This window comes from Staurois parvus, unplaced genomic scaffold, assembly GCF_062004578.1.
Source record: "Staurois parvus isolate SC_StPar_1 unplaced genomic scaffold, SC_StPar_1.0 ptg001566l, whole genome shotgun sequence".
NCBI classification, from domain to species: domain Eukaryota; kingdom Metazoa; phylum Chordata; class Amphibia; order Anura; family Ranidae; genus Staurois; species Staurois parvus.
In genome coordinates this window covers 195,404-222,901 of record NW_028319362.1, presented here as the reverse complement: position 1 = coordinate 222,901, position 27,498 = coordinate 195,404, and the positions used below count along the sequence as shown (strand labels likewise).

The window sequence follows — 27,498 nt, the reverse complement described above, 5'->3', positions numbered from 1 at the left end:
CTAAGAAATTCACAATGACCCAGATAGCAATGTGCCCATTTGATGGACATTTCATCATCCATCGGAATTACTGGATATAAGGTATTATCCTGCCTTTGACTTGGTAACCGCCTGAACTGAGATCCAGAAATCGGAAGTTATGGAGGTGAGAACCAACACTTCTGTCAAGGTGGTTGATTAAACAAGTTGTGTAATGGCTGAAAGAGTCCTTAGATCTGGTGAGATAACTGGAAGTGTCTGAAGGAGTCATTAGATCTTGTAGATTAGCTGGAAGGGATGCCACTTAGGTTCAATCTGTTGAATAGGTTGAATCTGTTTTCCAGCTCTCCTCCATATAACACAAGACTTCAGTCGGTTTGCTCCTCTGACTGTAGTCCACAGCTAAGAGACATCTGAACATTCTCTGCAGACATGTGGGCAGTTTGTTCCATGATGCTGGAGGGTCATCACAATGATTGTTTTGCCAGGCAACAAATCTGCTGAATCTTTTGTCTTTATCTGTGGCCACCTTCCAGGGAAATTTTCCTGTGATCAGGCAGTAGAGGAGCACTCCAAAACTCCATACATCCAGAGTGGAGTCTACAGCCAGTTCTTCCTGTCCAGTGAGTTCACACATCTCAGGGGCCCTGTAGGAGGTGCTGCCAGACTTAGATCTAATCACTGTTCCTTTCATACGAGTAAGGCCAAAGTCAGTGATTTTCACACAACGACACTCCTGGTCAAATACCAAAATGTTTTTACATTTTATGTCCATGTGCACCAGTCCTTTCTCGGCAATAAATTCCAGAGCACTGGAAATCTGCATGGCACATCTTTTAACACTGAATTCTGGAAGTCCAACCTGAAATATAGAAAAAAAAAAGTTATTACCCTGAAATAGAATGATCCAGAAAATTGCTAAAATTCGGAATCAGCTGGAATCAGACTTACATTGCGTACAATTATAGAGGACAGGTCACCAACTGGTGCCACCTCTAGGCCAAATACAAAGTGGTCTTGGGTCTTGAAGGCCATGCCAAAACTCCTGATGATGTTGGGATGAGAAGAAAGGTAGGAGGACACACTGAACTCTATCAGAAATTGCTTTTTACTTGTTCTTTTCTTTTCCATGATCTTCAAAGCCATCTTCTGATCTGTAAATAGGACATGATTAGATTGATATTAAGCACAGCATTTGTGTACATTTATATTTAAATCATGTTATGGATATGGAGAGATGTATACAATTAAAACATCCTGTATAACTGGCACTTACTTGTTTCTTTGTCCTCCACCAGCAGCACTGAACCATGTCCTCCACTTCCAAGTTCCTTTATGAGGTGGAATTTCTCCTGCAAGTCTATCTCCTGTAGACCTTGTGACGATGAGGAGACAAGTCCTTTCAGAAGGATCTTCACATCGTGGGCAGCAGAAGCCATTTTGATCTGGAGAAGACAGAACAGTTTTTAGCCCTTATTCAAATAACACCTAAAACCCCCCAAATAACATGTAAAATATCCTTCTTGTAATACAACCAAACACACAACATAATAAAACATATACTATAATATTGACTTAAAGTCTTCATTTGTACCAACTATATGTACAGGCTGGTAGGGAATAACATGGAAAATGTGGTTGATAGAAAAAGCTCAAATTAAATTCATATTTTCATAAACACAACTGAGGGCCGATATAAAACTACAACATTACTATATACAGCTCAGTTATATTTGTGTATTGATTGACAAGTGTCATTCTCTAATAGTAAGGAAGTAACAAAATATTCCTTATAATAGTACAAATATAATGACTTACCTTAGGAAATGTTGAGATCACTCTTCAATGTATCCTGCAAAGTGTTCCTCTGTTATCAGGCTCCACTGATTTCCAGGTGAGATCTTCAGCTATTCTACAATGTCACCCTAGATCTGGTGTTGAAGAGGAACGAAAGAGGGAAGAGAAGGTCACCTTTAAATGGGAGTTTAAATGGGGGGGGGGGGGTTGTAAAGTTGAAGCATTCGGATTGGCTGCCTAGGAATTTACATACGTTGTACAAGTAAGCCAACATTGTTTTTGCCAATTTGCATTTGAACTGATCACTTGTAGACTGTAATCAGAATGTGAGAATGAATACAAAGAAACAAGGAAGACTTGAGGTTCAGGAGTATCAGCGTTTGCTGGGCTATAGATGATCACTTTATATACAGTATTCCATTCTACTGGAATATGAAATGACATTTTTCATTTTGCTGTGGAGCTCCTGGTGAGAAGGTTCGGTGTGTGAAGGTGAACTCAGGTTCTGTGACTTTCCGGCCACAGCGAAATCCTAGAAGGTGGAAAAGACATAAGCAGGAATCTTCTGGTATCAGATTTTTAGATATATTGTTAGTTTAGGATAAGTTCAAAGTGAATGGTAACATTTATCAAAGAAAAGGATCTTCGTAAGTTTAACCGCTTCCCGACCGCCCTATAGTAGAAATAGCGCTACAGGGCGGCAGGTGCGTAAAATCAAATACCACCGAAAGAAAGCTCAATTCATGGGAAAAAAAGGACGCTGAGAGTGTTTTACTATGGGGCTGTGTGTGTGCGTCACTGTAATCACACGAGCTGACAGGGAGGAGAACGGTTAGTAAACAAAACAGTTCTCCTCCCCGGCAGAGATCCTCGGTAATCATCGGGTGCCAGCGAGTACTCACCGGCCAGGACCTGGTGATTGACAGCCGTGGCCCCTACCTGGAAATGCAAAATCGTGTGTGTGTGTGTATATATATATATATATGTGATTATGTGCACCCGTGCCGCCTTGTAGCAGTAATTCTTCTATAGGGCGGTCAGGAAGCAAAATACATAACATGAGACCCATCCAATGATTTTTATTATGTGGCCCTGCTCAGAATTTGCAATAAACAGCTCTTGCTAGGGCCCACATTTACGGCAAATTGCAGTCCATGCCCTTATTTCCTTTACTCATTTCGGCTTCATCCATAGGAATGATTCGGGTTGTGCCGATAAGTTTACATACCCCTGACAGAATTTGTTAGATACAGACCATTTATTAGGAATGCATTCATGATCAGGCCAAAAACACCACCAATGTAGTTCACAGAAACCACTTCTGTGGCTGATTAACTTTATATAGAACTAAAAGCTTATATTTCAAACCCTCCGTTGCTATGACAATGTTCTAATGTTCAGATTTAAAATTTTCTTTCACTGTTTATTCGTTTTTAAAATAAATAACCTCTTCTAGCTTACCAGGAAAAATGCCTCACAGATGTGATTGGCAGAGACAGGACAGGACAGGATTTGCCCATACTGCACCCTTGAGATGTTTGATGATTTGGGCTAAACGTCCTGTTTTATATACATCTATATCTAACAGAAAGCACTCCTACTCTGAATATTATCTAATGCATTTCATATATTTTGAATGTGTTGTGGTATTTATTAAATCCTTCTATTTCTTTCCATTTTTTAATGTTTTCCCCTATTTTTTTAATTTGTATATATGTGATATTTTGCAGTTTTGTAAATTTACGTTTAGCGATTTAACAAAAATATATTATTGAAAGAATGTTAAGACATTTTATACATTATCTCTACAAAGCTTAGCATCTAGAAACTGTTTCCTTGGTTAATTAAATCATTTAAAATTAGTTTCAGGGTAATTTTCCCGCCCTCATCACACTGGCACAGCATAAACAATCCCCATTCATATGGTCCTACCTGCTCCACCCTTCAGGAGCCCATTCCAAAGTCACCAATCATATGTTAATGAGCAGCTCCTATGTGTTGGCCAATCAGAATCTCATTTAACAAATTCCTTTTTCTCCTCACATATATACCAGACCTCCAGTTCTTACTTTCAGTGACTCTCATTTTGCTTGTAGCAAAAGTGATTCATTTCCTCCATTGACTGCTTCCCGCCAGAATTACTTTTCAGAAGACCACATAGATTTCCTCCGTGAAGACCGACTTGGAGACCATCTATACCTTCATTTTCCAAAGTAAGTCATAGAGAACTTCATAGTTTTATAATCCTCAGTTTTATCCTTTTCTAGGGTTTTTCTACTATTAGAAGATGTACTTAGCAGAAAGTTAGATAGTAAAACTGTTTAATGTTCTCTATTTTTCACACTTACCTGTTATTTATTGTCACACAAATAGGCCTTTTATTTTACAGATTTATATATTGATTAAATCTCCACATTATCTTGCAGTTATTTATTTTTAAAATATATTCAGCCTTAAGCTTTACATTCAGATGTTCATTCTTCTTGTACCCTTGAAATAAAATGAAACAATTCCATCCTAGGATGTCTGATAGATGGTAGATTAGCAGTTGCATGTTAAATACAATTCAAAATCAAAAGTATCACATTTTGCATTCCTGTAATTTTGCCATTCCAGTCTGTCTTTTTCATATATGGAAGTGTTTTCCTAATTCTCTCTTTCATCATATTTTACAATGACAACCTAACAATACAGATTTATTAGCAGAAAGTTAAATAGAAAAAAAACTGTTTTTAATTCTCCCAAAATATAAATTAATTTTTCTTTCTCACTTGCCTGTTATTGCCTTCCAAAAGGGATTAAATCATTGTCTTTTGTTTAGAGATCCATAGATTGATGGAATATCCACATTAACTTGCAATATGTTGTTTTTACAATCTACCCAACCTCATGCATTACATTCAGATGTTCTTTCTTCATGTTCCCTTGAAATAAAATGAAACAATTCCATCCGAGGTTGTCTGGTAGGTTGTAGATTAGCAGTTGCATGCTAAACAATTCTGTACCAAAACATGATTTCATTTATTGCTAGCTGGAAATATTTTTTCTTTCATTAAGCTCTGACATTGCTCTGTATTACTAGCAGCGCATGCAGAGAATGAGGAAAGTGAGGTTTCCCACCTGTTATCTAGGTGTCTCATCACACAGTGGAAGCAAAAATGTGTTATATCACCTCTGCATTCACCTCCTAACATGGCGTCACTTTCACACCTGTAAATGGTGGAGTATTTCCATCTTTGGTCTAACCCCTGTATATTCCCTATAAATGAGACAAACTCAACTGATGATAAAAGAATACAAAATAGAAGATGATTAATCTCTGATTCTCTGACCACATATACACAGCTATATACCCTAGAACATTCTAGCCAAAAAATCTCATCAACCTGTCACATCACATGCCAGGAAAATTAAGAAAAAAAATAAGTTGTGCTTGCACATAATTGGATGATGGAAGTCAGCAGAGCTCCTCCCTTATTTACTCTACAGATTCTATGATATCTAACAGAAAGCACTCCTACGCTGAATATTATCTAATGTATTTCATATATTGTGAATGTGTTGTAGGATTTATTATACCCTTTATCTTTTCTTTCTGTTATCTTTAAATTTGTATATATGTGATATTTAGCATTTTTGTAAATTTATGCTGAACAATTTAATAAAAATATATTATAAAGAAAAAAGAATACTAAGACTTTTATACATTATCTCTATAAATCTTAGCATCTAGAAACGGTTTCCTTGTTATTAAATCATTTAAAATTAGTTTCAGGGTAATGTTCCCGCCCTCATCACACTGGCACAGCATAAACAATCCCCATTCATATGGACCTACCTGCTCCACCCTTCAGGAGCCCATTCCAAAGTCACCAATCATATGTTAATGAGCAGCTCCTGTGTGTTGGCCAATCAGAATCTCCCATCAATTAACAAATTCCATTTTCTCCTCACATATATACCAGACCTCCACTCCTTACTTTCAGTGACTCTCATTTTGATTGTAGCAAAAAGTGATTTATATTCTACATTGCTTCCCACCAGAATTACTTTTCAGAAGACCACATAGATTTCTTCCGTGAAGACCGACTTGGAGACCATCTATACCTTCATTTTCCAAAGTAAGTCATATAGAACGTCATCGTTTTATAATCCTCAGTTTTATCCTTAGGTAGCATTTTTCTCTACTATTAAGAGATGTACTTAGCAGAAATGTAAATAGTAAAAATGTAGAATGTTCTCTATTTTTTCACTTACCTGTTATTTATTGTCAGACAAATAGGCCTTTTATTTTAGAGATTTATATATTGATTAAATATCCACATGATATATTGATAATTTATTTTTAAAATATATTCATCATTAAGCTTTACAATCAGATATTCATTCTTCTTGTACCCTTGAAATAGTTAAAAAAAACAATTACTCCTCAGGTTGTCTGTTAGATGGTAGATTAGCAGTTGCTTGTTAAACACAATTCAAAATCAAGTTTTTTTTACTGAGTTCAAAATTTTGCCATTCCTGATATTTTTCCATTCCTGTCTGACTTTTTCATACATACAAGTGTTTTCCTAATTTTCTTTGTCATCATATTTTACAATGACAACCTAACAATACAGATTTCTTAGCAGAAGGTTAAATTGCCCTACAAAAGGGATTCAATGATTGTCTTTGGTTAGAGATCCATAGATTGATGGAATATCCACATTATCTTGCAATATGTAATTTCTACAATCTACCCAACCTCATGCATTACATTCAGATGTTCTTTCTTCATGTATCCTTGAAATAAAATGAAACAATTCCATCCGAGGTTGTCTGGTAGGTTGTAGATTAGCAATTGCATGCTAAACAATTCAGGACCAAAAGATTTTTTATTTCCCTAAGTTTCATATGTTGCCATTCCTGTCTGTCTTTTTGTACACGCCATTGTTTTCCTATATTTCTCATTCATCATATTTTACAATGACAACCCAGCAATACAAATGTCGTAGCAAAAAGATTAAATAAAAGAATGTTTTAATGTTCCCTGAATTTAGAATATTTTATCTTTATTTCCCTTGCCTGTTATTACCCTACAAGAAGGATTAAATGATTGCCTTTTGTTGAGCGATCCATAGATTGATGGAATATCCACATTGTTTTGCAATATTTTATTTCTACAATCTACCCAACCTCATGCATTACATTCCGATGTTCTTTCTTCATCTTCCCTTGAAATAAAATGAAACCGTTCCATCCGAGGTTGTCTGAGAGATTGTAGATTAGTAGTTGTGTGTTAAACAACAATTCACCATCAAATGTTTTTTCACCATTCCTGTCTGTCTTTTTGTACATGCAACTTTGTTTCCCCCCTAATTTTCTTTGCTTTTCCAATAAGAACCTGTTTTAGCAGTAAGTTAAATAGACAAACGTTTTTATGTTCCCTCAATTAGATTTTTTACCTTTTATCTAAATTGCCTGTTATTGCCCTACAAGTATGAATACATTATTTTCTTTTGTTTAGAGGTCTGTGTATTGATTGAATATTTTTTTTAGAATATAACCAACCTCATACATACATTGAGATTTTCTTTCTTCATGTATCCTAGAAGTAAAGTTATACAGGTCTTCTTAGGTCATCCTAGACTGTCTGTTAGGCAATTTTCAGTTTGGTTTGAAATCACAATCCAGCAAAAAAAAATGTTTTTTTTATAGTAATCGGGTTCCAAATTCCACTATTCCCATTTGTCATATTTAGTACATGTGGGGTTCTATTTTCTCTTCCACTATATTGTTACAATGACAAGCTTACATAACATTGACTAGAATGTTGGCAACTCTGACCAGCAGCTCAATACAATGGCTGTAGCTAGAGGCCAACTCCAGCCAATCCCATTTATTTGCTTGATTTATGAATGAGTTATAACTTCTGTCAGGTTTTTATTACCACCTGGGTCCTTATTGGGAAGATCCGCTAGTGACCCAATACTGGGACACACATGGCAATAAACACCTGACAAAGATATGAGTCCTCTAACTATCTTGTCCTATGACATGTATAATGCAAAACCTGCCTTTTTATCTTTCTGTTTCTATCCATGGCTTGCTAGTCTGGCTAGAATATTCTGTGGTAGATTTTTTTTTCCCAAACCAGGGTGCTGAGTTCTTCAGCAGTGACTTGGGAAAATTGCCCCAAATTCCCCAATGACAGTAAATGGATCAGTCCTGCCTTTTTGTTACACAAACCACAAATTTGTATTGTGCAGCATTACAACCTTGGGTTCTGTGGGGTCCAGCCGCTGACATCCTAACGGATGATGTAATTGGTTGAAAAGGAGGACATCAGTCACCTGAATCCTTGTTTGCCCCTCTCCATCAGCACTGGGGTCACTTTAGCTGAGTGAGGGAGAATGTTGGGACATGTCGGTAGCAATGTGCAAAGGTGCAATAGCTATGAAAGAACAAATCACTTCTAATGTTGGGGGTCCTACTTGTGTGGATGTTGCTGCGTTACGTAAAACTATTTGTTTAGTTCTTACATTTTAGCATGGGGTGCCTCAAGATTGTGTGGAATTTTAAAGGGCACGTTGGCTAAGAAAAGGTTGAGAAACACTCATCTATGGTGTATGCATAGCAAGACCAGTATAGGTCCATGATGAGGGACCCCTTGTATTTTCCTGTTACTATATCATGCTAGAATGCGGTTTTTCATTGTCCAGTTATACCTGACTCTGGAATATTTCCTATTGTGAATTGATATTGGTCACCTTTGGAAATAGCCACCAAACCTTCTTTCTGTTTATGTACCTGTTATTAATCTTTAATAAAAATATCATGGGACAAAAAAAATTTACAAAACCTAATAAAAGTTTTCATTCTTCCCCCACTTGTGTTCTCCTAAAGGAGGTTTTGCTGACCACACACATGAAGTGAGGGAAGATCGGACGTCAGAAATGGCAAAAAAAAGTTAAAAGATGTTCTAACCCTTTTCAGTTTTTGTCCAAATTCTTTGTTTGGATTTGTGCTTGAAGTCTCAGGAAGTCACATATCTTTAGTAAATAATTTTACTGTATTACAGCAAAGTAAAACCAGGGACTTCCTAGGATGGCACCTAAGGACAGACAGTCAACACCCAGCTATAAAAGATATTTTCATAAATGTTAGTCATATCATGCAAAAGTTTAAAAGATTCACACATGATGTTCAATACAAAAACTTTTGTATGATGTGACTAATACATTTGGAATTTGTATCCCTATGTTTTGAATTGATATCCCTGGCTGCCATCCTAGGAAGTCCCCGCTTGTTACCTTGTTGTAGTCATTTGTTGTTTGGAATGATGGCACTCTCGGTCCTTTGCCCAGTGCCATTCTACATCACTCCTTTCTCTCTTTGGAATCTATAAAATAATTGGACTTCTTACATATAACTTGTATGTATCAGAGTAAGGTTTCCTGTCCATAGAATCAGTTTGATGTCCATTTGAGACCCTTCTAAAATAATTTATAATACTGTATACTGACAGGTGAATTTGATCGGCTTCAAGTGGGTTTTGCATTACCATAGACTTATATAGGAAAGCAATATCCACTTGCTGTGAATAAAAGCTCATCAACATAAGCCCAACATGTATTTAATAAGAATTGTAAGCATATATCAGCTTTAAAATGTAAAATAACTGTCTTTAGTTACAATACTACCCCTCCCCCCACCTCTAATGAAGGTGACAATTAATAACAGTAACTGGGTGATATCCAGAGAGATGATTAATGCCGCTACTAATGATTAGTGCCAAATGAAACTCATTTGTATTTTTTGATGTTGTGATTCCAGAATGGCTTCTAGCATTGTAGAAGTAACCAAGAACACTGCAAGGAAACTTCTTGAGCTCATTGCCGAAACCTCAGAAAACCTGACGATGATGGAAGTCACAGACCACTTCCACCCCATCAAAGAGCTCGGGACAGGATCGTACGGAAAGGTTCTCTTGGCCAAACATCGGGGTTCAGGTAAATTTGTAGCCTAATTCATGTAAAGAGAATGATTTACAGAATCAGTTGTGCTTCTGAGTGCTTTTGAGCAGCATTTTTAAGTTTCTAAGTTTTCCAAGCCCCCCTTGCTTCCAGTTTTTGAGTGATGGTTATGGATCTTAATAAGTCAGAGCTTTTAGATTTACATAAACTTTTAACTAACTTTAGCAGGTTTTTAGCAAGCTTCATCATTTCTCTAATGTTGGGTTTATGATACTCATTGTCTTTTTATGTCTTTCTTTTTAACAGATGAGTTGGTGGCTATGAAACTGATGAATAAAGAGAAAACTCCAATGGACAACTTCCTAGTGGAATACGGAATGTCTCTTAGTCTCAGCGGCCATCCAAATATCATCGAAACCCATGAAATCGCTTTCCAAACCAGCAACGATTATGTCTTTGTCCAGAAGGTGGCACCAGCTGGAAACCTTCATTCAATAGTAAAGCTAAATGTAAGTTTGTATCAAAAATGTATTGATCTTTATAAAGTCACAATTTCTAGTTTTAGTTGCTTTTGAAGCATTTCTGAGTTTTAAAGGTTCCTTTCCCAGGGCAGTGAGTTGGTAGGATGTATAGTTGGCATACGCTTGTTGTTTAAGGTATGTGTATCACTCAAGATATGAAGCAAGGTTTAAAATGGAGTAAGATGGGTTAAGATGGATCTTGCACCATTAATGGCACCATTTTGTATGCCTCTGAGAGGTGTTCTGCTATGGACATTTTAAAATATGTCCACCTGCCATGGACAGCAAAAATGCCTCCAGAGAATCTAACCAGGAAAACAGTCATACATGTGATATAACAGAGTTCATGATGTCCATTGTGGAGCCTCATCAAGTTCTGCCTCATACAAGACTCATGTCCTAGGGGAAGGTAAGTCTAAATCTTAGGACTGCTGGCTTTTTCTGTAGCTGGTCACATGTTTGCTTATCTACTGTAATTGCTGATTTCAGGAATACTAACTCATAGCGTAGGAAAACCGTATATAATGAGCCACAGAAGCACCGATCTAATTGGACCACATGTCCACTTCTTTCCACCACAGTTCTCAAAAGCAATTTCACTATTCAAACATATACCATTCTAAAGCTATAACACCGATGTATGCTTACATGGTACCTACACTAATTACACATTCATTCTATTTGGCTTTAGTCTCCCAATGATTCCCCTGCCTAAGAAAATATTATATGGTCAAATTACGGGACCCTCTGCTCCAGGGCCACAGAGCAGCTAATGGCATGGTTATACTACATAGAAATTACATTGCACTTCTTCTCACCATTGATTTTATTGTTCTCCTTAAATGGCCTTAAAACTCATTTCTAGTTTTATTCTTTCATGTAGTAGGAGGGGGGCCTGTTTACAAAAACAAGCAATGTTCTCCCTCCCCAGGCTCTAGTGCTGTCCCATATTGTCTTTGCTCCAGATTCAGTCTTTTCCAGGATTTGACACCCAATGTTATGCAACATCTTCTGTGAGCTGACAGGGAAATGATTCAGGGAGCCAAGCTCACCGCATCACATGAGCCCAGTTCTCTGCAGCAGCATTCAGGACCTGTTCTCTGCTGGAGGATAGATGAGGATGGGAAACACATGTGAATCATATGTCCGGCCCGGCCAGCAAGAATAAAGACAGATTTAAATAAAGCTCCTAAACATGTGTACTATATTAGAACAAATTGACATTTTTTTACATTTTGTTGGTTTTCTTTTCCTTTTTTTGTTCATTGTCAAGTGTATTGGAATGTGTGTTCTGCAATCCTTCTGTACAAGGCATATATGGTAAGTATAATATTGTCATAATAAATGAAGACTTTAATGACTCTATTGCAGTATGGACTGAGGAATCCTTGGATACATTGATGGAATGATGTTACATTACCGAGCCTGAGATCAGCAAGCCCCCCCCCCCAGCTGCATAGTGTAGTAACTTTTACTAATCTGTGGTTACTCCTCCTGTGCACTGGGTGGTGCTCTTGTGCTTCTTCACCTCTGGTTTATTCAATATTGTATTATTATGTTTATACAGCAATATGACTATTACTAATACTACTATCACTTTATACTACTTTACTACTTCTGCTGCTATTACTCCCACATGTATGGAAAACCTCTATTTCTTTGATGTTCCAGTGTTCAGAGTTTGATTTTTCAGTTCTTTTTTTCCTATTAACATTATTTTTAGAGATGAGCGAAGAAATGAAAAATTCGATTCGACTGATTCGGCGAATTCGTGGACAATATTCGATTCGAGTCGAATAAATTCGCTGTGAATTTAACTTAAAAAAGGGTGTTTCTAGGCTTCAGAGAGACTTAATATTAGTGCAGAACACTGTACCTTTAATTTAAATGCCCTTGGAGTCTGCTGGGGAAGAGAAATAATACTGTCTGTCAGTATGACATGCAGATGAGTGCCGTCGATCTTAGAATCACTGCACACTTCACTCCTTTGGCCAGTCACGGGGCCAAAACCAGTGTTTGGAGCCACAGTGTGGCGGTGGAGGCAGCAGCAATGGGAGGCCATACAGCAACCTATGACAAAATGGAAACCAGCAGGAGCGTGAGGAGACCTGAAAGTGGCACATGGCAGAGTGGGAGCAATGGGAGGCGGTACAGGGACCCAGGTCACACTGTGGGCCCAGCAGCAGCGTGACCAGGCGGTACGGGGGCCCATGGCCGATATGGGGCTTGGTGGCACCTATGGAAGGCCTGTAATCTGCCAGCAACCTATGACAAAATGGACAACCGCAGGAGTGTGAGGAGATTTCAAAGTGGCACATGGCAGAGTGGAAGCAATGGGAGGCCGTACAGGGACCCAGGTCACACTGTGGGACCAGCATCAGCGTGAACAGGCGGTACGGGGGCCCATGGCCGATTTGACCTCATTCATCCCATAGTCCTGCCGACTCACGAATAGCGTGGCCTCCTCAAAGGGCCTGAGCAAGCGCAGGTGTCACACATGAGCTGACAATGGCTGACATCTAAGTTACACAGGGAGTACCTTTATCCGCTTTTAACATCAGGAAATCTGTGATGGCCTTTAGCTGTTCGTAAAGGCGGTCTAACATATGTAGGGTTGAATTACACCTTGTTGCAACGTCACAGCATGAGGAGTCGGTACGGGGGCCCATGGCAGATTACATGTCTGGCAGCAGCAATGGGAGGCCCGTAATCTGCCAGCACCCTATGTCAAAAAATTTAACACACCAGCAGTGTGAAGAGACCTGAAAGTGGCACATGGCAGCAGAGTGTGGCGATGGAGACAGCAGCAATGGGAGGCCGTACAGGGACCCATGAGAGACTCTGGACTTGGCAGCAGCATGAGGAGGCGGTATATAGGGGCCCATGGCAGATTAGGGGCCTGGCAGCAGCTATGTGAGGCCCGTAATCTGCCTGCACCCTATGTCAAAAAATTAAACACACCAGCAGTGTGAAGAGACCTGAAAGTGGCACATGGCAGCAGAGTGTGGCGATGGAGACAGCAGCAATGGGAGGCCGTACAGGGACCCATGAGAGACTCTAGACTTGGCAGCAGCATGAGGAGGCGGTATATAGGGGCCCATGGCAGATTAGGGGCCTGGCAGCAGCTATGTGAGGCCCGTAATCTGCCTGCACCCTATGTCAAAAAATTTAACACACCAGCAGTGTGAAGAGACCTGAAAGTGGCACATGGCAGCAGAGTGTGGCGATGGAGACAGCAGCAATGGGAGGCCGTACAGGGACCCATGAGAGACTCTGGGCTTGGCAGCAGCATGAGGAGGCGGTATATAGGGGCCCATGGCAGATTAGGGGCCTGGCAGCAGCTATGTGAGGCCCGTAATCTGCCTGCACCCTATGTCAAAAAATTAAACACACCAGCAGTGTGAAGAGACCTGAAAGTGGCACATGGCAGAGTGTGGCGATGGAGACAGCAGCAATGGGAGGCCGTACAGGGACCCATGACAGACTCTAGACTTGGCAGCAGCATGAGGAGGCGGTATATAGGGGCCCATGGCAGATTAGGGGCCTGGCAGCAGCTATGTGAGGCCCGTAATCTGCCTGCACCCTATGTCAAAAAATTAAACACACCAGCAGTGTGAAGAGACCTGAAAGTGGCACATGGCAGCAGAGTGTGGCGATGGAGACAGCAGCAATGGGAGGCCGTACAGGGACCCATGAGAGACTCTAGACTTGGCAGCAGCATGAGGAGGCGGTATATAGGGGCCCATGGCAGATTAGGGGCCTGGCAGCAGCTATGTGAGGCCCGTAATCTGCCTGCACCCTATGTCAAAAAATTAAACACACCAGCAGTGTGAAGAGACCTGAAAGTGGCACATGGCAGCAGAGTGTGGCGATGGAGACAGCAGCAATGGGAGGCCGTACAGGGACCCATGAGAGACTCTAGACTTGGCAGCAGCATGAGGAGGCGGTATATAGGGGCCCATGGCAGATTAGGGGCCTGGCAGCAGCTATGTGAGGCCCGTAATCTGCCTGCACCCTATGTCAAAAAATTTAACACACCAGCAGTGTGAAGAGACCTGAAAGTGGCACATGGCAGCAGAGTGTGGCGATGGAGACAGCAGCAATGGGAGGCCGTACAGGGACCCATGAGAGACTCTAGACTTGGCAGCAGCATGAGGAGGCGGTATATAGGGGCCCATGGCAGATTAGGGGCCTGGCAGCAGCTATGTGAGGCCCGTAATCTGCCTGCACCCTATGTCAAAAAATTTAACACACCAGCAGTGTGAAGAGACCTGAAAGTGGCACATGGCAGCAGAGTGTGGCGATGGAGACAGCAGCAATGGGAGGCCGTACAGGGACCCATGAGAGACTCTGGACCTGGCAGCAGCATGAGGAAGCGGTATATAGGGGCCTATGGCAGATTAGGGGCCTGGCAGCAGCTATAGGAGGCCCATAATCTGCCAGCACCCTATGTCAAAAAATTCAACACACCAGCAGTGTGTGAGGAGACCTCAAAGTGGCACATGTTTGAGGCATGATTCATGGCGGATTTAGTCAGTTGTGTCAGGAACTGGTGGTTTGAAATCCAGACTAATCCACGCCTGATTCATTTTCACAAACGTGAGTCTCTCCACACTTTGGGTGGACAGTCGTGTCCTCCGCGGAGTTACAATACCTCCTGCCGCACTAAACACGCGCTCCGATGCCACGCTACTGGCCGGGCATGACAGCCTTTCAAGGGCAAATTCAGCTAGTTGGGGCCAAAGGTCAAGTTTCGTTGCCCAGTAGTCAAGGGGATTGTCTACCTCGGTTGGCAGGGTGCTGTCCAAGTAGGCCCAAGCCTGTTGTTTGAGCTCCTGCTCCAGGTCCACCTGATGCTGCTGCTGCTGCTGCGGCTGGTTAGTAGTTTCCTCACTGCGCTGGTGAAGAAAGCTACTCATCATCGACTGCAGACTGAGGCAGCCACTGCTGGTGGAGCTGCCACTGCTCCTACCACCCCACCCCTCCCCTGCTGCCATGCCAGCGGAACGCGAGCGCACAGGGCCCACAGTGTCTGAGGATGGACGTTGGCGCACAAAGGCAGAGACCAACTGACTACATAGGTGGTTTTTATAGTACGTAATTTTGGCCTCCCTCTCAGCAGGTGTGAAAAAGGCCACCATTTTGGACCGGTAGCGAGGGTCCAACAAGGTGGACAGCCAAAAGTCATCCCTCTGTCTGATGGTTATTATTCGGCTGTCGCTACGCAAGCAACCGAGCATGCTATGGGCCATTTGTGCCAAGGAATGCGAGGGACTCCCTGCCTCCATCTCCACAGCATACTGCCACGGTGCGTCTGGGTCCTCTGTCTCCTCCTCCTCCTCCTCTACCAGATGCTCCTGCTCCTCCACTCCTGTCCGCTGAGTGGAAAAACCACCCATTTCACTCAATAATTCCTGAGCACAAATGTCCTCCTCTACCTCCTCCTCTTCTTCCTGTCCTGCCCCCACAGGGGTCATGTGGCGTTGAGATCTGTGCGCCACGTCTACCGCACCCTGACCAGCCATTGTTAACAGCATTTGTTCCAGGACGTGCAACAGAGGAATGACGTCGTTCATCCCATAGTCCTGCCGACTCACGAATAGCGTGGCCTCCTCAAAGGGCCTGAGCAAGCGGCAGGTGTCACGCATGAGCTGCCAATGGCTGACATCTAAGTTACACAGGGGAGTACCTTTATCCGCTTGTAACATCAGGAAATCGGTGATGGCCTTTCGCTGCTCGTAAAGGCGGTCTAACATGTGTAGTGTTGAATTCCACCTTGTTGCAACGTCGCAGATCAGGCGATGCTGTGGAATTCCGTTCTGCCGCTGCAGCTCAATGAGGGTGTTCTTTGCGGTGTAGGAATGGCTGAAATGCATGCACAGTTTACGTGACATTTTAAGGATGTCTTGCAGTGGGATGGTGGATTTTAGGAACCGCTTGACAACCAGATTGAACACGTGAGCCATGCATGGCGCATGGCACAACCTTCCTTGACGCAGAGCAGACACCATGTTCTTTCCGTTGTCAGTCAACATGGTTCCGATTTTTAGTTTGCGCGGAGACAGCCATCTGTCGATTTCTCTGTTCATTACACTCAGCAGTTCCTCCCCTGTGTGACTACGTTCGCCAAGGCATACCAGGTGCAGCACAGCGTGACACCGTTGCGCCCTGCACATGTGATATGCCGGTCGGGTAATGGGACTTGGCACGGGGGTGGCGGCTGAGGACACGGCGGAAAAAGAGGTGGTAGAGGCGGACATGCTTGCTGGACCAAGGACGTGCAAACGTGGAGGCAAAAGCGTCGTGACCTGTCCAAGTTGCTGGTGCGGCTGTGCCGGCACCACGTTCACCCAGTGGGCCGTAAATGACATGTACTGTCCCTGACCGTAGTTACAGCTCCACACGTCGGCGCTGCCGTGCACTTTGGCAGAGACCGACATGCTCAAAGACTGGCCCACCATCTCTTCTACATGTGAATGCAGGGCTGGCACTGCCTTTTGGGCAAAGAAATGACGGCTTGGCACTCTCCACCGCGGCGCGGCACAAGCCATCATTTCTCGGAAAGGTGCTGAGTCCACCAGTTGGAAAGGGAGGGACTGCAGCACCAGCAACTTGGACAGGAGGACGTTCAGCTTTTGCACCGTCGGGTGCGTGCTCGCAAACTGTTGTCTCTTGGATACGGATTCCAAGAAAGACTGTTGACGGAATCCGAGAAGAGGAGTAGCAGGAGAAGGAGCATCTGAACGAGCGGAAGATGCCAACGAGCGACAACTCCCCTCAGCAGAGGTGTTGGAGCCTTGACTGGCTGATAGAGGGCGATTGACGACGTCGGGTGACGGAGCAAGTAACGGAGCGGGTGATGGAGCGGGGGCTGGGGCAGGCAGAACCGCCGTATGTTTATCACGGTTTTCCCAGGCCACCGAATGGTGACGCTGCATATGCTGACGCAACGCTGTAGTCCCAACATGGGCCCCCTGGCCACGCTTGCATTTCTGGCCACATAGTCGACATACGGCTACGTTTACTTCCTCGGGCGGCTTGAGGAAAAATTGCCACACCACCGAGTAGGAAACTTTGCCCCCGCTACTCTTCACTGGCTGACTGCTACTTCCTCCGTGCGCACCGGCACCACTACTGGCCGTGGTGGTAGGCTGCAGTGGAGCTGGTGCTCTACTCCGTGGACGTTTGGCTCCACTGACACTGATGCGACCCTGCTGCTGTCTCCTGGGCAACCCACCGACTGTTTTGCTCGCTGCCAAGCTGCCACCCTCTTCTCCTGATGATGCGGAAGAAATTGCCTGATGACGACGAGGCTGCCAAGTGCGATCAACCTCCTCATCATCAAGTAGGGTCTCCGCCTCACTACTAGCCCCCTCGGCTGCGTCTGGGTCAGGAGACAGACCTGTCTCTAGACCGGCTACCGAGCCACTCTCCTCGCCAGTACTTGTTCGCTTGGCTGCTGAAAAGGCCGATGTCTCCCCCCGTTCCTGACCGCCCTCTGTTAGCTCTTCCTCACTGTACAGTGGGGCTGAGCCCACAGCATGCGATACTTCGCTTGGTGAGGGAACAGCAAAGGACAGGGGCAGGTAGAGGACACGTGATTTCAGTGGGCTTGGTCCCGGGCCATGCCAACTAACGGTTGTGTCTGACGTACCCACCGACCGTTGGCTGTAGGTGTCAGAGGTGACCTGGGAAGAGGAAGACGACCGAGCCAACCAATCAATGACGGCAGGGTTGTCGGTGGAGACACGACCGCTGGATGACACCGGGAGCACTGGCCTCTGGCTGCGAATACTGCTGCCTCGACCCCTTCCTCTGCTGCCACGTCTGCTCGCTCCTAAAACATTGCCTCCTCTGCCACTCCTCTGCATGTTGTCTGACATACTATTTAATTCAACGATTAGGTGTCCCTGAGTAACAATTCTCTGGCACTCAGTAACAATTCTGTCTGTCCCTGAGTAACAATTCTCTGGCACTCAGTAACAATTCTGTCTGTCCCTGAGTATGAATTCTGTGGCCCTGAGTAACAATTCTGTGTCTGTGCGAGTAACAATTCTGTGTCTGTGCAAGTAACAATTTTGTGTCTGTGCGAGTAACAATTCTCTGGCACTCAGTAACAATTCTGTCTGTCCCTGAGTAACAATTCTCTGGCACTCAGTAACAATTCTGTCTGTCCCTGAGTATGAATTCTGTGGCCCTGAGTAACAATTCTGTGTCTGTGCGAGTAACAATTCTGTGTCTGTGCAAGTAACAATTTTGTGTCTGTGCGAGTAACAATTCTCTGGCACTCAGTAACAATTCTGTCTGTCGCTGAGTAACAATTCTCTGGCACTCAGTAACAATTCTGTCTGTCCCTGAGTAACAATTCTCTGGCACTCAGTAACAATTCTGTCTGTCCCTGAGTATGAATTCTGTGGCCCTGAGTAACAATTCTGTGTCTGTGCGAGTAACAATTCTGTGTCTATGTAAGTAACAATTTTGTGTCTGTGCGAGTAACAATTCTCTGGCACTCAGTAACAATTCTGTCTGTCCCTGAGTAACAATTCTCTGGCACTCAGTAACAATTCTGTCTGTCCCTGAGTATGAATTCTGTGGCCCTGAGTAACAATTCTGTGTCTGTGTGAGTAACAATTCTGTGTCTGTGCAAGTAACAATTTTGTGTCTGTGCGAGTAACAATTCTCTGGCACTCAGTAACAATTCTGTCTGTCCCTGAGTAACAATTCTCTGGCACTCAGTAACAATTCTGTCTGTCCCTGAGTAACAATTCTCTGGCACTCAGTAACAATTCTGTCTGTCCCTGAGTATGAATTCTGTGGCCCTGAGTAACAATTCTGTGTCTGTGCGAGTAACAATTCTGTGTCTGTGCAAGTAACAATTTTGTGTCTGTGCGAGTAACAATTCTCTGGCACTCAGTAACAATTCTGTCTGTCCCTGAGTAACAATTCTCTGGCACTCAGTAACAATTCTGTCTGTCCCTGAGTAACAATTCTCTGGCACTCAGTAACAATTCTGTCTGTCCCTGAGTATGAATTCTGTGGCCCTGAGTAACAATTCTGTGTCTGTGCGAGTAACAATTCTGTGTCTGTGCAAGTAACAATTTTGTGTCTGTGCGAGTAACAATTCTCTGGCACTCAGTAACAATTCTGTCTGTCCCTGAGTAACAATTCTCTGGCACTCAGTAACAATTCTGTCTGTCCCTGAGTATGAATTCTGTGGCCCTGAGTAACAATTCTGTGTCTGTGCGAGTAACAATTCTGTGTCTGTGCAAGTAACAATTTTGTGTCTGTGCGAGTAACAATTCTCTGGCACTCAGTAACAATTCTGTCTGTCCCTAAGTAACAATTCTCTGGCACTCAGTAACAATTCTGTCTGTCCCTGAGTAACAATTCTCTGGCACTCAGTAACAATTCTGTCTGTCCCTGAGTAACAATTCTCTGGCACTCAGTAACAATTCTGTCTGTCCCTGAGTAACAATTCTCTGGCACTCAGTAACAATTCTGTGTCTGTGCGAGTAACAATTCTGTGTCTGTGCAAGTAACAATTTTGTGTCTGTGCGAGTAACAATTCTCTGGCACTCAGTAACAATTCTGTCTGTCCGTGAGTAACAATTCTCTGGCACTCAGTAACAATTCTGTCTGTCCCTGAGTAACAATTCTCTGGCACTCAGTAACAATTCTGTCTGTCCCTGAGTAACAATTCTCTGGCACTCAGTAACAATTCTGTCTGTCCCTGAGTATGAATTCTGTGGCCCTGAGTAACAATTCTGTGTCTGTGCGAGTAACAATTCTGTGTCTGTGCAAGTAACAATTTTGTGTCTGTGCGAGTAACAATTCTCTGGCACTCAGTAACAATTCTGTCTGTCCCTGAGTAACAATTCTCTGGCACTCAGTAACAATTCTGTCTGTCCCTGAGTAACAATTCTCTGGCACTCAGTAACAATTCTGTCTGTCCCTGAGTATGAATTCTGTGGCCCTGAGTAACAATTCTGTGTCTGTGCGAGTAACAATTCTGTGTCTGTGCAAGTAACAATTTTGTGTCTGTGCGAGTAACAATTCTCTGGCACTCAGTAACAATTCTGTCTGTCCCTGAGTAACAATTCTCTGGCACTCAGTAACAATTCTGTCTGTCCCTGAGTAACAATTCTCTGGCACTCAGTAACAATTCTGTCTATCCCTGAGTATGAATTCTGTGGCCCTGAGTAACAATTCTGTGTCTGTGCGAGTAACAATTCTGTGTCTGTGCAAGTAACAATTTTGTGTCTGTGCGAGTAACAATTCTCTGGCACTCAGTAACAATTCTGTCTGTCCCTGAGTAACAATTCTCTGGCACTCAGTAACAATTCTGTCTGTCACTGAGTAACAATTCTCTGGCACTCAGTAACAATTCTGTATGTCCCTGAGTAACAATTCTCTGGCACTCAGTAACAATTCTGTCTGTCCCTGAGTAACAATTCTCTGGCACTCAGTAACAATTCTGTCTGTCCCTGAGTATGAATTCTGTGGCCCTGAGTAACAATTCTGTGTCTGTGCGAGTAACAATTCTGTGTCTGTGCAAGTAACAATTTTGTGTCTGTGCGAGTAACAATTCTCTGGCACTCAGTAACAATTCTGTCTGTCCCTGAGTAACAATTCTCTGGCACTCAGTAACAATTCTGTCTGTCCCTGAGTAACAATTCTCTGGCACTCAGTAACAATTCTGTCTGTCCCTGAGTATGAATTCTGTGGCCCTGAGTAACAATTCTGTGTCTGTGCGAGTAACAATTCTGTGTCTGTGCAAGTAACAATTTTGTGTCTGTGCGAGTAACAATTCTCTGGCACTCAGTAACAATTCTGTCTGTCCCTGAGTAACAATTCTCTGGCACTCAGTAACAATTCTGTCTGTCCCTGAGTAACAATTCTCTGGCACTCAGTAACAATTCTGTCTGTCCCTGAGTAACAATTCTCTGGCACTCAGTAACAATTCTGTCTGTCCCTGAGTATGAATTCTGTGGCCCTGAGTAACAATTCTGTGTCTGTGCGAGTAACAATTCTGTGTCTGTGCAAGTAACAATTTTGTGTCTGTGCGAGTAACAATTCTCTGGCACTCAGTAACAATTCTGTCTGTCCCTGAGTAACAATTCTCTGGCACTCAGTAACAATTCTGTCTGTCCCTGAGTATGAATTCTGTGGCCCTGAGTAACAATTCTGTGTCTGTGCGAGTAACAATTCTGTGTCTGTGCAAGTAACAATTTTGTGTCTGTGCGAGTAACAATTCTCTGGCACTCAGTAACAATTCTGTCTGTCCCTGAGTAACAATTCTCTGGCACTCAGTAACAATTCTGTCTGTCCCTGAGTAACAATTCTCTGGCACTCAGTAACAATTCTGTCTGTCCCTGAGTAACAATTCTCTGGCACTCAGTAACAATTCTGTCTGTCCCTGAGTAACAATTCTCTGGCACTCAGTAACAATTCTGTCTGTCCCTGAGTAACAATTCTCTGGCACTCAGTAACAATTCTGTGTCTGTGCGAGTAACAATTCTGTGTCTGTGCAAGTAACAATTTTGTGTCTGTGCGAGTAACAATTCTCTGGCACTCAGTAACAATTCTGTCTGTCCCTGAGTAACAATTCTCTGGCACTCAGTAACAATTCTGTCTGTCCCTGAGTAACAATTCTCTGGCACTCAGTAACAATTCTGTCTGTCCCTGAGTAACAATTCTCTGGCACTCAGTAACAATTCTGTCTGTCCCTGAGTATGAATTCTGTGGCCCTGAGTAACAATTCTGTGTCTGTGCGAGTAACAATTCTGTGTCTGTGCAAGTAACAATTTTGTGTCTGTGCGAGTAACAATTCTCTGGCACTCAGTAACAATTCTGTCTGTCCCTGAGTAACAATTCTCTGGCACTCAGTAACAATTCTGTCTGTCCCTGAGTAACAATTCTCTGGCACTCAGTAACAATTCTGTCTGTCCCTGAGTAACAATTCTCTGGCACTCAGTAACAATTCTGTCTGTCCCTGAGTAACAATTCTGTCTGTCCCTGAGAATGAATTCTGTGGCCCTGAGTAAGAATTCTCTGGCACTCAGTAACAATTCTGTCTGTCCCTGAGTAACAATTCTCTGGCACTCAGTAACAATTCTGTCTGTCCCTGAGTAAAAATTCTGTGGCCCTAATAACGTTTCTGTGGCCCTAAGTAACAATTCTCTGGCACTGAGTAACAATTCTGTCTGTCCCTGAGTATGAATTCTGTGGCCCTAACTAGCGTTTCTTTGTCCCTAAATAACGATTCTGTGGCCCTCATTAACAAGTCTGTGTCCCTGAGTAATGGTTCTCTGTCCCTAAGTAACTTCTCTCTGTCCCCAATTCTCGTTTCTGTGGCCCTAACTCTGTCCCTGTCCCTAGTACAGAGCGGTCTGCCTCTGTTCAATGACTGCAGGCAAATGAAGATTTCCAAAATGGCCGCTATATATACCTCGACCATTACACAGTGCTGGCTGGCTGGCTGCTGATTGGCTGATGCGATCACATGTCGTTGAGGAATGCATTATGGGGCAGCGCGCCTTGTCTGCGCGCCTTCCCCGACATCCCCGCTCCGTCGCCGCACATGTCAGCCGCCATTTTCGGAAAAATTTCGATTCGCGCGTCCGAATTAGGCTGTTTTTCGGATTCGGCACGAATCGAAATTTTTCCGATATTCGACTCGAATTCCACTTCGGATACTTCGATTCGCTCATCTCTAATTATTTTGAAAACTTTACACTCTATTACCTAGCAGGAGAAATGAGGGGCTCCACTGATTGATACTTTCCAACTGTTCCCGATTTGGCAGGGCATGCCCATTTTTTAGTTTATTGTCCCATGACGGTTGTGTCTGGGCTGTGTCCTGGGATCACAGCATGAGGGTCTGATGGTTTCAGCAGTAACAGCATCAGTGTTGGCTTCTATTCCTGTTCCTTGTTTGCCCACATTCCCAGCAGCAGCTGTGCCCACTGATCTCGCCTTTTACCAAGTCACAAATACCAGTGTATTGCATGCTGTGCCAGATGGCCCTTCTGGCCAAATTAGGAAAAGGATCTGATCTGGTGGACGCTCTTACTGACTTCATGGTTGTGTCCGTTTTATAAAACTTGGTTACAAGCTGAATGTTATCCACAATCTCATGCAAGGGAATTTTTTTCCCCCCAATATGCTGACCCAAGTTACCAGTCCAAACATCCAGGTTGTGAGCCACACATGCAGCTGCCAAGGCTGGTGCCACAGAGGGAGAACTTTCTTCCTAGATTATCCTAAGGAGGTCCTCTATCTTCCCATCCATTAGGGTTAAGATGAAGGTTTAGTCTGGATTTTCCTTTAACGCCCAAACCTTTCCCCAAGCATCGTATGTAGGAGCTGTATTTCTAACAGTCCTACATATGACAGCTTCCCATTGTCACAGGATTTTAGGAACCGCTGCTGTCACTGGGAATCCCCAGCCATGTGGGGGGGGGCTCTGCATATGGGGACCACTTATTTTATAGGGGGTTTCCAGGTTTCAATAAGTATCTGCAGAACCGAACAACCACCAATCAGGGTTGTGGGGAAGAGACCCTTGTCCTCATTTATTATAGGGACAAAGTGCTTTGCTAAGGGTTCCCCCTGGCAAGCCACCCCTGAATGTTGAGGGCATGTGGCCTGAGGCTGAGATTTTTTTTCTTATTCCTTCCTTTGATTGAGGTCCTTCAAAGATTGATTCATATGAAAGACCCTCCCCTTTTTGGTCTAGCAATCATGCAGGTCGTTGCAAAAGCTCAATGAAAAATATTGTTTTCTGTGTGCCCTGTTCACACCACACCATCTGCACATGACATTAGCATCGTGGTGTGAACAGGACACACAGAACGCAATGGTTTTCTTTATACCCATGCAGAGACCTGAGAGGTGCATAAAAATATGTCAATGCACATGGTGTGAGCGAGCCCATAAGGTACACCCAAAGCAACACCGTATCGATGAAGTCTTCAATAAAGAGGTAATGAGGTAAGCATTAGGAATGCCATTCCCACAACCATATGGGGGAGACAAGAACCTACCAATGAAGGGTAGCCTGGGGAAAGAGACAAGAGGGAAGTGCACATATCTGTGCTCCCAATGACCACTGGCCCAACAGCCATCCGGTAAAAAAAACAAAACCTACATCACACTTTATTCCTGTTGGCAGTATACACAATCAGAACTGGAGGGGTGGGTGGGATATTGTATGCTGTCTTGTATTTCCTGTTGAGAGTAGAACCATTTGTCTCTGGTTGGACATTGAAGATGAGGATATACCCTGAAAACTTGTCCTGAAAATTGAATGTTAGTGCAAATAAAAAAAGTATCCAGGATAGTACTCAATTGTTCTTGTTAGCAGAAAACTAAAAAAAGAAATGTGTGGGTGGGCAAGACTTTAAGGCCTTAGATCACTTTTCACAGAGAAGCACAGGGGCAGCTGACAGGCATCATGAGGCCATACTGCTTCTTCCTGAATGTTTTGGGTTGTCTTGGACAGTTGAGGAAGTATTTGCAATGGTATTTTCAACTGCAAGCCTAATGTTGGACAGGCAGTTGCAGCACAGCTCTATTCACTTGAATAAGTCACGTTCAGTGACAGTACTGCCTACTGAATGTGATTTAGGGAGATAATTTTGGATGCTGAACCCCACTGAATCAATGGGTTTGGGCATTTTCAAAATGGAGGTCATTGGTGGTCAACTTCTTCTTTCTGGTTCCCTGTGCCGGCCCATTGATGTCCTGTTTTATAAAACATTCTTAAATTAATTAATGTAATTATTTCTAAGAACACAATTACTAGTTCTTATAATATAGATGGACAGCATAAGAATAGCAATGTTAGGTGATCGGGCCCCATATTATTGTGGGAGGGTGTGACCTACTGTTGGGTCCATCCTTCTCAGCATAGTCTATTTGGTAGGGCGTCTCCCACTCCAGTACTGTATATGCATTTTGGTATGTAGTCAGTGGGGTCGCTGCATTGCTAGGTGTACTTTCACAATTCTAGTCATTTTGATTGTAGAAGGTTTGGCAAAACCTCAGGGGAACATCCCCTTCTCTTATTACTGCTTGGAGCCACCTTTGTGGGCCGAGGCCTGGTTATGTCCCCCTCCCCCCTCTTTTTGTACTTCTAATTTGCATTATTTATTGTAAACCCAGCTATCTGATTTTTTATTCTTTTTTTAATTTCTTGTTGATTTGTTTTTTGTCCGCAGTTATTTTTGTATCTTGTATTCTTTGTACTGTATTTTGTAATCTCTTAAATTCTGAACAATAAAATATTATGCAAAATAAAAGTCATATGCCTGAAGAAGGGGCCTTGCAGGGCTCAGAGACAACAATGTTGTTATGGTGTGATGTGATCATTTAATAAAATGTTTGGATGCTTTTTGGAGATCCTTCATGTGCTTCCGGCATATCTCTTGTCCTATTACACAAATTTTGCCAAACTGAAAAAAAGCCAATTGCGTCTGGTGATTGTGGGTTACATTTGGCTTCCATATCCACTTCCCTCAAAAGAACCGTACCTGTATATCCTCTGGTTGAATTTGGTATACTGGGGTCATGGCTGGAGCTCCAGTCATGACCCCATTATCTTTTTTTTTTCAGCCAGCAATGCTAAATAAAGTAAAAGTGATCCAAGTGGCTAATGAATCACTGGATTGCTTTTGCATGCAACTGAAGGGGGTCCCCCAATGCCTTCCTGGGCTCTCTCATGCCACCAAGGAGCCCCACACTGAAGTCGCTGGTTCTGCCTGCCAACCATAGAGATAACCAAAGACCAGAACATCCCCAATCATTTCTATGATCTAAGAAACTGGAAGCAGCAAGTATTTTGTCATTTCTGGTTTTGGTCTAATGTAAACAATCCATTACCGGCCTGTGAAAGCATCTGATAACACCGATCTCGGTCTGATCAAATGTTTTTAAGGGCATAGAAGAGATCTGGTGTCTAATGGACCCCATATGTCTCAGTAGAGAGGACCTGTCACTGCCCATGATATCACAAGGGATGTTGTTCATCCTTTGTGATGGCAATAAAAGCGATTTAAAAAAAATTAAAACAAAAAAGTGATAAAAAAAAATAAAACCATTCTTAACCACTTCAATACCAGAATCTTTCCCCCCTTTCCTGCCCAGGCCAATTTTCAGCTCTCAGTTCTGTCGCACTTTGAATGACAATTGCACTGCAACAATGTAGTCATAAGAAACTATTTTTTAGACAGATACAGCTTTCTTTTGGTAGTATTTAATCACCAACGTTTTTATTTTTTGCAAAACAAATGAAAAAAGACCGAACATTTTGAAAAATGTTTTTTTCTTCATTTCTGTTATAACCTTTTGCAAATTAGTGATCTTTCTCCTACACCGATGTTTGCTGATGAGGCTGCACTGATGGGTACTGATAGGCGGCACTGATAAGGAGGTACTGATGGGTACTGATAGGCGGCACTGATGAGGAGGTACTGATGGGTACTGATTGGTGGCACTGATGAGAAGGTACTGATAGGCGGCACTGATGGGTACTGATAGGTGGCACTGATGAGGAGGTACTGATAGGCGGTACTGATGGGTACTGATAGGCGGCACTGATGAGGAGGTACTGATGGGTACTGATAGGCGGCACTGATGAGGAGGTACTGATGGGTACTGATAGGTGGCACTGATGAGGAGGTACTGATGGGTACTGATAGGTGGCACTGATTGGGCTGCACTAATAATCAGGCACTGATGATCAGTGTAATTATGTCCTGTCAAAATCGCTGGTAACTGGTTCTCCTCACACACTGACAGCGCGTGAGGAAAGGATTGCCGATAACCAGTAAAATTAGTTTACAATGTGATCAGCTGTGATTGGACACAGCTGATCACATGGTAAAGGCCACTGTGATTGGCCCTTTACCATGATTTGTGATGAGATCTATAGACACCCTCCCAGAACTGGATGATTCTGTTCCATCTTTTGGCTATAGCGCAGTTGGGAAGGGGTTAAAGCACCCCTGTGCTTGTGCACAAAGGTGAACGCATACAGAAGTCCCGCCCACATATATAAACAGTGTTCACACCGCACATGAGAGGTATCGCAGTGATCGTCAGAGAGAAAGCAATAATTCCAGCATAAAGCCTCCTGTGTGACTCTAAACTGGTGACCTGAAAAGGCTTTTAAAATGTTTCCTATGGAGATTATTAAGTAGTGCGGTTTGTCTCCATTCCATGAGTGCGCACAATTGTAAAGCGTG

At 43.1% G+C, this 27,498-nt stretch overlaps 1 protein-coding gene across 1 annotated transcript; it reads right to left on the bottom strand.

Moving 5' to 3' along the window:
- Positions 1-289: 289 nt before the first annotated feature.
- LOC149435261 (serine/threonine-protein kinase SBK1-like) lies at positions 290-9,128 on the bottom strand. Its single transcript, XM_089662838.1, has 4 exons — positions 9,069-9,128; positions 1,256-1,424; positions 931-1,133; positions 290-841 (listed from the first exon to the last, which is right to left on the bottom strand). The coding sequence occupies exons 1-4, from the start codon at positions 9,126-9,128 to the stop codon at positions 290-292; spliced, it is 984 nt and encodes a 327-aa protein (XP_089518964.1).
- Positions 9,129-27,498: the final 18,370 nt, after the last annotated feature.